At 35.0% G+C, this 13,119-nt stretch overlaps 2 protein-coding genes across 2 annotated transcripts; one reads left to right on the forward strand and one right to left on the reverse strand.

Moving 5' to 3' along the window:
- Nucleotides 1–1,716: 1,716 nt before the first annotated feature.
- On the forward strand, nucleotides 1,717–4,306 carry LOC114731172 (uncharacterized). The gene is made up of 4 exons (XM_028918295.1): nucleotides 1,717–2,940; nucleotides 3,039–3,662; nucleotides 4,106–4,162; nucleotides 4,265–4,306. The coding sequence occupies exons 1-4, from the start codon at nucleotides 1,717–1,719 to the stop codon at nucleotides 4,304–4,306; spliced, it is 1,947 nt and encodes a 648-aa protein (XP_028774128.1).
- A 2,651-nt stretch (nucleotides 4,307–6,957) lies between these two features.
- LOC114731141 (oligosaccharyltransferase complex subunit OSTC-like) lies at nucleotides 6,958–8,554 on the reverse strand. The gene has a single exon (XM_028918265.1). The coding sequence runs from the start codon at nucleotides 8,434–8,436 to the stop codon at nucleotides 7,900–7,902; it is 537 nt and encodes a 178-aa protein (XP_028774098.1). The 5' UTR covers nucleotides 8,437–8,554; the 3' UTR covers nucleotides 6,958–7,899.
- Between the last annotated feature and the right edge of the window lie 4,565 nt (nucleotides 8,555–13,119).

Consider the following 13,119-nt stretch of genomic DNA (forward strand, 5'->3'; position numbering starts at 1 on the left):
ACACCCCTCAACTCTAATAGAGTTGCATAAGACCCCCTCAACTTTAAAAGTTTAAATTCCACACCCTCAACTTTCATATCTTGACCATGAGCCCCTTACCGTTAAAATTGCCGTTAAATCTAACGGAGTGAGTGCCATGCCAGTTTATTCGAAATTATGTGGCAAATGACATGTAATTTTGATTATCTTATTTATTTATTTTGGGTCAAAACTCAGAATTATAATAAAGGGCATTTTGGAAATTTAACCTATAATAATCCCTAGCTTGAGGTTCCCTCATTATCTTGTTTTCTCAGCGTCTTGTACTTCTGCAAGTCGCAAATCCTCTCTCTTCCCAACATTTGATTCATTGTCCAATCATCTTCATCGTTTCAAAAATTATCTTCATCACCTTCTTTCTCCTGGAACTTCTTTTTATAATTTTGAACTTGTTTGTTTAATGATTGTGTTATCATCTCTTTTGGTCTTCCAAGTCCACCTCCCTGTCAGCATCGCTTCCTTCAATTTTCTGATCTTCTTACTCATTTCAAAAATCATCGTTATGCTTCCCATCTCCATCATATTACTCATTTAAATTTAGAACCTTTATTTTAACAAGTGATATCCAAGGACGCATTAAACATCAGCCGCCTTGTGTGAAAGTGATGCATAGGAGTTACCAGTACGTACTTTTTCTATGGAGGAAGACGATAGAGAAAAACGTGGGGAGCTTTAGTATTCAGCTTAAACAGCATCGTTCCAGCATAGCTCCCTTATTATCTATATAATCCCGGGATTTTCGCACAAATGCATAATCTTCACGGCAATTGCGCAAATATGAATATTTTCCTATCAATCCCCTACAAAACAATGTTTGCTAGAAAACCCAACCTCATATTCTCTACGGCGCTTTTGTAAAGAACAATCTTCAAGGCGAATTCATTGAACAGAAGCGTTGGTAAGCACTTTCTTATATTTGGGTATTATTTGGGATGCATTTTGGAGGTTCTTTGTGCTATAGTCAAGCTTTGTAATTTTTTCCTTCATCAATGCTTTGATTGTTTCTGTGTTCTCATTCCTGTTGGGCTATTTTTCTTTTCAATGAAACTATAAAGAAGGGATAGTGATATGTGGCTGTGCTTGTCTCTTAAATTTTAGGTAATGGATTGTCTGCAATCATTTTTTACTATGATGTTCTGTTTCGAAAAGTAATAATCTATCTTACCTGTTATACAATTAAATAATTAAATAGATCCCCTTAAAATATTTTTCATGCCCCTTGATTGCCTTAGAACTCATGCCCTATATCTTATCTATATTTGATTAAACTCGCTGAAGAATTTGCATGATTTTCAGTTTATGTGAGCAAGCATGTGTGCGTGAGTGACACTTGGATAACATGAGTACACGAATCTAAAACTTTCCAGCAAGATGAGTGCGTCTAGAATGTTACAAATACAGTTAGATCAAATAGTAAATATGCTACACAAATGACATGTATTAGATCAAATTAAGCATGTGATAGTAGTGGTAAAGGAAGAAAGAAACAAGGAAAATTTTCATACGGAACCAGCCATTCATGCTCACAAGAGGAAATTTATGCCCAATTTTTCATTTTTTCATTATATTAAATTATCTTTTTCATCTTTATTTGATATATATGAAATGTTCCTTTAATATATATGTTTTTATTTATGTTAGGTTATTGGGATGTTAAGAACAACTATGAAAAAGAATATGGTTAACAGACAAAAGGATCCGATATTTGAGGAGGGACTAAGAGTTGAAGAGGAGGAGTTAAACACCCAAATTGACTTGAATGGATGTGAATTTTTTGATAGTGATAATGAGCAGGCAAATTTATTTTTTGAAAATCTTGAAGGAGGAATAGAGGTAGAAGTTAATCAATGGTTGTGTCATAATCAATTAGGGGAATCCACAAGTAGAGGTACAAGGAATGAAAATGCACAAAGTGGACCAAATATTGATAACGTCACCCCAACACCTATGGAAGTCAATGAATATGGATGTGATTGGAATGGGCAAGTACAGTCTGATTATGGTGATAGTGAGGAGCTGGCAAGTCCAAATGGATCAGATAATGAAGGCCAACAAATAGAAAGACAATCATACAGTGAGTTTAATGAGAAGACAGATTTTAAAAGACCAATCAATCTTCAAGTTGGTATGAAGTTTGCAAACTTCAAAGTTTATAGGCAAGCATTAAAGCAATATGCCATTGAGAATGGCATTGAGTTCAAGTATATAAAAAATGAAGCATCAAGAATTAGGGTGAAGTGTAAGCACAATTGCGGATGGATTATACATGCATCAAAGACTCAAACTGGAGATGCATTTCAGATTAAGTCATTCCACCATAAGGAGCACAATTGCGGTTGGGAAAGAGAAAATAAATGGGTGAGCACAAGTTGGTTGTCGAATAGGTACATTGACCACATTAGAGACCAACCAAATTGGAGTGCAACAGCATTTTCAAATCAAGTGCGAAGGGATCATAATGTTGAGATTTCAAAATTTCAAGCATATCGAGCAAAAAGAATGGCATTAGAAGTGCTTGAGGGTCGTGATGCTGAACAATTTTCCCAAATATATGCATATTGTGGAGCAATAATGAAATTTAACCTAGGAAGTACAATGAGGGTCAAGGCACAAGGGTCTATATTTAAGCGATTATATATGTGTCTTGGTACATGTAAACATGGGTTTATAACGGCATGTAGGCCAATCATATGTGTAGATGGTTGTTTCTTGAAAGGTAGTTTTGGAAGGCACCTTCTATCTGCAGTTGGAAAAGATGCAAATGAGAACATGTATCCTATAGCATATGCCATTGTGGAATCTGAGTGTAAGGATAGTTGGAACTGGTTTATGACCTTGCTATTTGAGGACATTAGCTCGTGCCAAGACAAAGGGTGGGTCGTGATGTCAGATATGCAAAAGGTATACTGTTTATAGATATATTTAATGTATTTCTATTTTTTACTAATAATAATTGATTGACTGTTCAATATTTATAGATATTTTTAATTAATTTGTAGGGGTTGCAAGAGGTGCTTAAGGTGATGGAATGTGAGCATAGGTTTTGTGTTAGGCATTTATATGCCAATTTCAGGCTCAAGTATAAGGGAAAGAATTTGAAAGATGAGCACCGGAATGCATGTAGGGCAACAACTAAACAGGAATTCAACTATCATATGAAACGACTAGAGGAACTTGACGCTAATGCTGCTAATTGGTTAGATAAGTATGATCCAAGGCTTTGGAATAAGCATGCATTCTCAATAAATGCTAAATGTGACATTGTACAAAGCAATATTGCAGAGACATTCAACTCTTTTATATTGATTGCAAGAGACAAGCCAATCATCACAATGTGTGAAATAATTAGAAGGATGTTAATGAAGAGAATGGTTGCAAAAAGAGAGGACATGGAGAGATCTTGTAATGCAATATGTCCTAGAATCATGGATAAACTTCAAAGAGCAAAGAGCGACTCAAAGAATTATATATGTTATATGACTGGTGATGGGATGTTTGAGATAGAGAGTCCATGGAAAAGGGAGGTGGTAGATCTTAAGATGATGACTTGTACATGTAAGGCTTGGGATTTGATTGGCATCCCTTGTGGACATGCTGTGGCTGCAATTTATCGAATGAGAGGGGTACCTAAAGATTATGTTTCTACTTATTATAGTAAAGATTCATTTGAGAGCTTATGCTTTAGTAATCGGTGTAGTGCCAAGTGAAGAACATTGGCCACAATCAACAGTGGTTCCCTTACAGCCACCAAAGTACAATAGGGCACCTGGAAGACCAAGAAAAGCAAGGAAGAAAGCTCCAGATGAGCAACAAAACCCATCAAAAATAAGTAAAAAAAGGGCTACCACAAAGTGTGGTAATTGCGGAAAAATGGGTCATAATGCACGGGGTTGTAAGGCTCCGCTTAATCCTAACAAAAAAGTATACAAGAAGAAGAAGAAGAAGAAGAACGTTGCATCAAGCCAAAATGAACAGATAATTGTATTTTCTTTAATTATCATATGATTTAATTTAATTCATACTTATACTACATAGAATAATTTTTCTTTTTTTGTTCTTTATGCAGGATAGCCAACATCCTAATACTCAAGACTCTAGCTCATCCTTGCCATACACTCCTACGGTTTGTTTTTGTACTTATTACTTTTTGATTTGTTTTATTAACTTTAATATGTGCTGTGATGATATATTTGGAGTAATGAATATTTACTTGTCATCCATGTAGGGCAGCCAACCCCTACCTTCCCAGGTCTCAGTAGATAAATGAATGAAGCTAAGTACGTTGTTTTGGATGATTGTGTCTGCGTAACTTCAAATTTTGATATCATTAATTCTTTTAGCTCATATTCTGCATTTGAATTAATATATTTTCGTTCGAAATTTGCAGGATAAGAGAAGTTCCACTTATGGTTCCAGCTATTGTTTGAAATTTCATCGGGAATGTTACGTTTTTCTTTTTCTTTTTAGCAAAGGACAAAAGAAGTAGTAGACGTTGAAAACTAATTAATATCCATCTACTCTCTTTAGTCTATGTTAAACGCTTAAAACTAAATGTTATTCTTGTTTAATGTGATCAGTTTGTATTTGTTTTAGTTGGTTGCTATAATTTATTTCTTTACTTTCTCTTGTTTATTCTAAGAAATTAAATATGTCTTAAACCCGATTTTATGTGTCAAAAATTATGGAGGCGTGGAGTAACAAAAACATAATCATGCCGCATGTTTAAGTAGATGATGCATTTTGCATTGTCAACATCCACACCTCTATCAGGACCTTAAATAATTTCACTTCCATTCTTGATAAGAGTGGAGTCTCCATTGTGGTCCTCAACCCCATGAACTAGTATTTTGACTCTTGTTTTCAGTTGTGGGAGAACATAACTCAGTTCCTTATTGTTTTGCACTAATTTTATTTATAACTAGACGACGTGATCTCATGTCACCAAAAAAAACGAAAGACGTGATCTCATAAAATATCATTTTCTTATCTCTATATCTGACTATCTTGAGTCTGATAATCATATAATTATATAAAATAAATATATCAATCAATTGAGGCTACCAACTGATATAATAACAGTGGAATTAGATTTTGTAGGCAACCAAATATACCAAGCAATTGATGCTAGCAACTAATATCCGATATGTCCATGGTTAAACATCAGCAAAATCAATAAGTGATATAGGCAAGTGCGCATTAGACATCAGCAACAACTCTAAGGTTATTCATTCATTTAAGTTATGCAAACACTAAATATAAAAGTGTTAACAGTGCACAGGACTAGTTTAATCAATCAAAAATATATTTCCAAAGGAGTAGTGCATTTCAATTTTCTTCAAATCTGAGCCTATCATCTCTCTCTCTCTCTCTCTCTCTCTCGGTTTCTTCTTCCTCCATAAAAAAGTGCGTACTAGTAACTCGCATATTACTTGTTGAAATAAAGGTTCCAAATTTAACTGAATAATGTGACGGAGATAGGAAGCATAATGATAATTTTTGGAATGAGTAAGAAGATCAGAAAATTGAAGGAAACGGTGCCGACAAGAAGGTGGACTTGGAAGACCAAAAGAGATGATAACACAATCATTAAACAAGCAAGTTCAAAATTATAAAAGAAGTTCCAGAAGAAAGAAGATGATAAAGGTGATTTTCGAAACGATAAAGATGATTAGACGATGAATCAAGTGTTGGGAAGGGAGAGGACTCGCGAGTTGCAGAATTAGACGCTGAGAAAACAAGAGAGAACCTCAAGGTAGGGATTATTATAGGTTAAATTACCAAAATACCCTTTATTATAATTCTGAGTTTTAACCCAAAATAAATAAATAAGATAATCAAAATTACATGTCATTTGCCACATAATTTCTAATAAACTGGCATGGCACTCACTCCGTTAGATTTAACAGCCATTTTAACGGTAAGGGGCTCATGGTCAAGATATGAAAGTTGATGGTGTGGAATTTAGACTTTTAAAGTTGAGGGGGTCTTATGCAACTTACCTACAGTTGAGGGGGGTTATGTGCATTTTGGCCTAAATTCTATGCTTTTAGGTCAAATAAATAAGTAAATTCATTCGATGCTTCTGCACTGTTGCCAGACAGACCTTGCACCTTCTAGCTCAGTCCGTTTAATTAACAACAAAAAAAATCGGATCAAATTATACAAAAAATTTTCTCTTTTAACTGGAGGGGAAATGAAAAACAAATAGTGTGCTTAGGGCAAATGTGATTCATAGCTCAAAGATTCACAAGTACATGGTTCACTGGCTATTTATATCATTTTAATTAATAATCATACTAGCGCTACAACAATGCAGCTTTTATCTTTCTTGATCATGCGGGTAATTCCACATATTTTATATAATCTGTCTGTAACATGCAAAAGAAATGCCAGTCACCGATCCCATAAGGTTGGTAACTTCCAAATTATTAACTAGGTCCTAGAGCATGCAAATCCCTAAAAGGCAAAGAATACTCTGACTTCTACTGCGCACTTTATATAGCAGTCTCAAATGATCAGTTAGCATAATATCATGGTTACATAAGAAAGTAACACAAGTTTTACTAGGTGAGAATTCATGAAATAACCTGTGTCTTTGTATTTGACTGTCCCCCAGATCAAAGTTAAGCATCTAGACTCTATCACTCAATAAAATGGAAAATAAAGAGGAACGGACACCAGAGTTCAGATCAATGAATCTACATTCTAGCATTCCATGAATGCATAAAAAGGGCTAGAAGAATGTTTTAACTTGAGAATGAAAAATTTCCAGAAAAGCTACATCAACCACTAGTGTGAAGCAGTTCTTGGGAACCAGGAATTCAACAGAACACATCGCTAAAGTCACCATAAATGGCAAGATATGTTACTTATGAATAAATATGTTATTGCTGTTTGAGTATAGCTGCACAGCATGAATTGCTTCAGGTACATAATTATCCATGACGAATAGCACGATCACAACATTACCCAATGGATTAAAGCTTTTTTCTCCCTAATAAAAGGCCATGGTTCAACCATACAACAGAAAACAGTAAAAGACAAAGTCTCCTAATTACTCTGTTTATCCAGAACAATCAGCAGTCTGTAGCCCAACGGAGGCTGAGTAAACAAGCAAAATTGAGTTTGAAGTTTCTGAATTGACTTAACAATCCAATTTGCGTATTCATTATCTGCCCCATAAACTTGATCAAAAATAATAATTCAGTCTCTCACATAGTCACGCTTGATTTCATCACTCAAGAGCTCTATTGGCTGTCTGAGTCTGACAACCCATGAATAATGCTTGAAACATGTAAAGGCCACACAAAGTCACCACAACAGACAGCCCAAAGATATTAATCGCCATTTTATATGGGTAACCTACCTGAAAACTGCATTTCCTCCAGGCTCATATTACCCTGAAGGTTGTTTGACAGTGCAGTGGCCACAAGATACCTCTCTTAATCAAAATATATACATTTGGCCATGAAAGCACACAAAATTGGGAACCAGCTACTATTTCTACCATTCATACTCAATTGGCACAGAAGCAAGCATCACAGCATCAGAATGCAGCCTATCTTTGGAAGAAAGATATGAGACGGTCAATAGAATAGCATTACTGCATTACCCTTATACGCCTGAGTCTTAAACGCATAATCATTATGCATTAAAAATCAGTGAAAATAAAAACTCTACTTTGGCTATAGATATCAGATCAAGTCGAATTACCATCGAGACTTAAGTAATCCAAAGAGTATAACAAACTACAGAAAGCAAAGGGGAAGTATGGGCACTTGGCAAGGTTAAATCTATGAATGTCTGCAACTGGAGACGCATTGCTCAAACCCAGCTATCTAATACGAAATTGAACAAAATTCATCTAAGATAAGCCGGGATCTTGATACGAATGAAAAGCATACTCATTACATAAGCAAGCAGGACGGAGAAGACGCCGGCAGAGGCGTATGAGACCTTGACGCTTTTCGCGCGGTTGCGATCCAAAGCAAGATCCAATAGGACAATTCCGATCCCACCGAGAACGAACATGAAGCCAGAGGAGAGTCCTTCGATGATGTACTGGCCGTTGACGCGTCCGGACATGAAAACAACGGGTCGTACGGAGCCTGTGTATGGATCCTGGGTGGACCCGATGCCGGGGGGCTCGACGATGACGTCGTAGACGATGCCAGAGACGACCATGAAGTAGGTGAGGAGGACTAGCGCAAAGACGGTCATCGGAGATGGGAGGGTGAAAGATGGAAGCTTGAGGCGGAGGCGAGGCGGGCGGAGGAAGCTAAAGGGTAGGATCCGGACAATGTGGAAGAGGGGATCCATGGAAGCGGAAGACGACGAATCGGCGACGGTGGAGAAGGAAGAGCCATGAAGAGCCTGAGTTTCGTGTTTCGGCGGCATTTTCGCGGGTCGGGTCAGTGAAGTACAGATGGAAATCGAAGTGGAAGAAGATGGATCTAGCTTCAACACTGCCAGTGAATGATTCTACTCGACGGCTTTGACCTCATTGTGTGTGTTTGAACTTCAGATTCATTTGAGGAGCACTAGTTTTTTTTTTTTTTGGGGGTACGTTTTCTTTGGATTAAATTTTTACGCTGTGAAAATGATGAACAAGGAGCGTCTTAATGGGCTAGACCAGTTCGTGAATATGTTTGGCCCAATTTCAAAAAGTTCAGGTTCAAAGAAAAGAAATAAATTTTTTGTTTCAAAAACACACTATACTAATTTAAATTTTTGAGTATTACATTTCCCTTAATATATAATCATCTGATGTCCAAATATTCCCATGCTCGATCGGAATAAATCATATAACATGATTTTTTTCCATTTCATAAGATTCAAACTTTTGACTTTGCTTATATTAAATTGAGTTCTTCTAAAATCGCCCATGACTGACTAGGTTTATTTTTTATATTCTTTCTACTTTTGGACTTATGCTGGTTTGGTATTGAATAGGAATGGGAAAAAAAAATAAGAGAGAAATTACAGGGCCAAGGGAAAAGAAAACGTAAACCAAAATATGTGAATAGTGTGGCTGAGAAAGAAAAATAGAATCATGTCACATTTCCTTATTTAAATAAGATGCTTCTTATTCTTCAAGAGAAGTTTGTTTCCAAAGAAAACCTTATGGACACATAACAAAGGTGAGTTTATTTTCCCTCATTCTCTTTTTCTGCTCATCTTTTTCCCTCCAACCAAGAGGGTGCCCAAGTTGGTTGGTTCGCCTAGTTCGTGGGCAAGATAAAGATGCTTTAGTCCGTGCGAATTCCTCTAAAAAATCCATATGAGCAGGAAAAGCAAGGGAGTTAAAGTTTCCCAAGTTGTTCGGGAATGGAGCAAAAGAAAGACAAGTTGGAGAGCGGATGTAGGTAAATTCTGACCCAGAAAGCAGACCTTGGCTCGCCTTTAATATGAAGAAAAGAGTATTAGAGTTCAAGTCAAATCAATGGGCAACAAATTTGAGGCACATATAGATTGTCTTCAAGTTTTTCAGTCTTGTGGATGATGTTTGGTATCTAACAACTTTTAGGTTCTCTTTGGTATGAGTTATTGTGATTGGTACTGGGATTGTCCATCTTGTTATTCTTAATATATATATATATATGAAGATTGCATCTCGTCCTTTAAGCAAGTGGTTGGGGGTTTGATCCCCAACTCTTGTGAATGGAAAGCACCCCGTGGCCAGTCCCTTACCGCTTCGTGCGCCGACCCAGGGACGAGGGATTAGTCTCACTGCTATCGGTGGTGGGATACCCTGGAGCAATCCAAAAATATATATATATATGAAGATTTCAACAATCTTGAAACTTATCAATATCACTTTTCATAAGATTATTCAGTATAACCACTTCTCAGTGTTGAAAATTTAATCATGAGATTGATTATTTTCGGACCAATTCGCCCCTTTCCCACTACAAGGCTCCACAAGCCCCTGGACTTGGCAACCATTGTTATTAGGAAGAAGTAACCATTGGATCCAGTTCAAGTTCAATGATGTCTAACATCAGATCGAAGTGCTTCCTCCCATCATCAATCCCATGAGCAATATCATGACATAGACTTATCCCCAGTTCTAATCCTAATCTCAATCTCATTCTCATTAATTCCTTAAAATTTGGGCCAGCATATCAAACATCGCCTTAGGTTGTATACTTCTTGGAAAAAAAACAAAATTTTATTAAAAGTTATGACCTTGTCTTAAACCATCATTGGAAAGGCATGCCTGGGATACTTCAAGCTCCTAAATTTTGGTATATAACCCTTGACAATATTTCTCAACCTTAATATTTTTTACACACTCCAAACTCATTGATGTATTAAGTGAGCCCCTCTTGTTTCAAAACCAAAACCATAAGGGGAAAAAAAACAAGAAGAAGGATAAGAATAAAGAAAAAGGAAAGGAAAATTGAACACTGCTTAAAAAGAAATTCATTGAACCTTAATCATTCCGGTACAAAAGCTTAAAGACAATAGAAATAAACAAGTAGTTATTTAGAGCTAAACAAGACATGTGATATGTCACATGTGAGGGTCCTCATTGCTTTTGTTGTTGTTTGGAGTTTTGAAGGCAACCTAACAAGGACAAGACAAAAACAGTATGGAATTTATAAATTAGAAAAATGCTTAACAATAAACGGTGGAATAAGAAAGTCATGTGCATATCTTGCAAACATAAATGAAATCATGTGAAATCACCTTCCCCTTTTAGGTTCATTTATTTATCACTTAATTTAAACTTTGTGGGGAAAAAATAAAAGTGGTAGTTAGATTTTGTAACTAATCAACATTTATTCCTCTCATGAGTTTGTTGCAATGCAATGGTACCGTGTTGATATTCTTATAATAATTCTTTTGTTCATTTAAATAAATTCGTTGTATTAACTACATTATTTATTAACTAAAAGTACAAAAATATATAAACATTATTTCACTGGTTATTGTATTAGGTAGCATAGGGATGGTCATATATTACAATAGTAGTGTTACTATGTGAATAATAAATATAGAATAAAACATATATTAGAGGCACTTATCAAATTTTTTTTCTATTAAATTTTACTTATGATATCTGTAATTTTTTTTTTTTTACAATTAACTTGGCCCAAACATATTTTATAAAATCACCAATATGAAAATATGTTGAATCTTGTTCAATTCAAGCAGGAAGAAGAGCAAATGCAGCCATTTGCTTGAAACTGATTGGGCAAGAGAATTCATTATCATCCCTTCATAAACTTCTCATTCACGGTAAAATTATAGTGTAATTTTCTTTTATATTTATTCTGTAATTTTTCGTCCAAATGATTTTTTTAATTGGATGATTCATAATTACAATATTACAAATATGTTAATTTACAAATAAAAATTAAAAAAATTGAAATACATCCAAAGATTGGAGGAAATTTAACCCCCTTTCCATTTAAGTGTTGTTCTTGAATTGATGGAAATCAATATACATTAACTAGCTCTCCTTCTATGTCCCTTTCATTTAATTGGGAAATAAATAATTGAGCAGTGAAGGAAATTAATTTATGGCCACTCTCGTCCTTGAGAACCAGCATCACTTGCAATAGAATTCATTTCCAGCTATTTTCATATTTTGAATAAAAAATAGCATGTCACTATTAGAAAAATTATATTTTTTTCTCACATTTTTTGGCCGTCAATATATTTCTCATATTTTAATTATCCATTTTTATCTCAATCGCGTCATATAAAGTCATTGTAAATCCTATGCACTGTATAATAATCAGAATTAAACATGATTTTTCACCATTTACGCTTTATTTACGGCAAGAGAGAAAATTAGAACACGGAAATAAGAGGAGAGAAGATATTTTCCATTATCATATATTGGGTTGAATAATAAAATGATTAATTTGTAATGATAATAATATTTCATACGAAAATATATGATCAAATGTCTCTTCTTCTTTCTTTTTTTTTCCTTTGGAAGAAATTTTAGAAAGTAGATTTTCGCTCTAAAATCTCTTTATTTTTGAAATATTTTAATCTTTTCAAAGAGACAAACATGAAAATGTTGATTAGTCTCATACCCTCGGCTGGGTATTATTTTATTCTCAAAATCTTTTAAATGATATCTCACATTCCAAAATCACAACCAGCTCTCATTATGTACTCCGGTTAGATTAACATTTAATTGTCAACATCAAGCATTAAAAAAGTACAGCGATAAGGACGAACAATAAACAAACAAATTGTTTGGATTACCTTTCAAACACGCATTCACTAACTAACAATTTGAGATCCTGATTTATTAGTTAAAATGATAAGCAGTTTTGTTCTCGTAAAAAAAAACATAAGTTTGCATTTTAAGAAATCCACTTATTAGGAGGTTTTTAATCTTAACGTTCTCATCCTGTAAAAATTAGTCTCACAACAAAACTCTGAGTTAAAAAAAAAAATTTATACCTCTAAATCAAAAGACACAATTTTCTTTTTGACTAAGGAGATATTTGGATAGAAACCAAACCATAATTTCAGAAGTGTTTTTACAGTTTATAAAATAAATATGTGAAAGAATTTGTCTCGTTTTATAAAAAATTGTTTTTGAAACTATAATTTAAAGATTGCCAAACATCTCCTAAAATTAAAAGACAGCGAGACAAAATTAACTTATCATGCTGTAAATTAAAATGGCTAACTGACGCTTTTTCAAATTTTCACTAAGCATCGACTGTGGGGAGGCATCGGACGACATCGTATCATCGGGCAGCAGCAAATGAATGGATCCTGCGGGACAAAAAGATCCCACTTCATAGTTTGCACTTCGCACAGATAATCTTAGTCCCAACAATTATTATTTTGTTCATATTGTTCGGTTGTGTGCAGACTGCAGAGTAAAAGAGCAATGCATGAAATTTGTTTCAATTCGCGGGTGTCGGTCAGTGAGAGCGTGATTCACTGAGCGTTCACAATCAATCTCAGTCCCCGACAGCTGCAAATTTCCGCCATTACCGGCATCTTTTAAATCCACGTGTCTCCTATCCATTTTTGTTCTTTCTTCCTCATTTGCTAATACCTCTTGTCTTTTTCCCATTCTCCTGTCCACACTCCACGGTG

This window comes from Neltuma alba, unplaced genomic scaffold (genome assembly GCF_004799145.2).
Source record: "Neltuma alba isolate B1F8T4 unplaced genomic scaffold, ASM479914v2 tig00012806_pilon, whole genome shotgun sequence".
Lineage (NCBI taxonomy): Eukaryota > Viridiplantae > Streptophyta > Magnoliopsida > Fabales > Fabaceae > Neltuma > Neltuma alba.

What these genes read in the sequence shown, in the direction of transcription:
- LOC114731172 (XM_028918295.1), top strand. Translation starts at nt 1,717, where the DNA reads ATGGTTAACAGACAAAAGGATCCGATATTTGAGGAGGGACTAAGAGTT. An exon ending in TGATGTCAGATATGCAAAAG is followed by an intron (nt 2,941 to 3,038) that starts GTATACTGTTTA and finishes ATTAATTTGTAG; the next exon opens with GGGTTGCAAGAGGTGCTTAA. An exon ending in CCTTGCCATACACTCCTACG is followed by an intron (nt 4,163 to 4,264) that starts GTTTGTTTTTGT and finishes TCATCCATGTAG; the next exon opens with GGCAGCCAACCCCTACCTTC.
- LOC114731141 (XM_028918265.1), bottom strand. Translation starts at nt 8,436, where the DNA reads ATGCCGCCGAAACACGAAACTCAGGCTCTTCATGGCTCTTCCTTCTCC.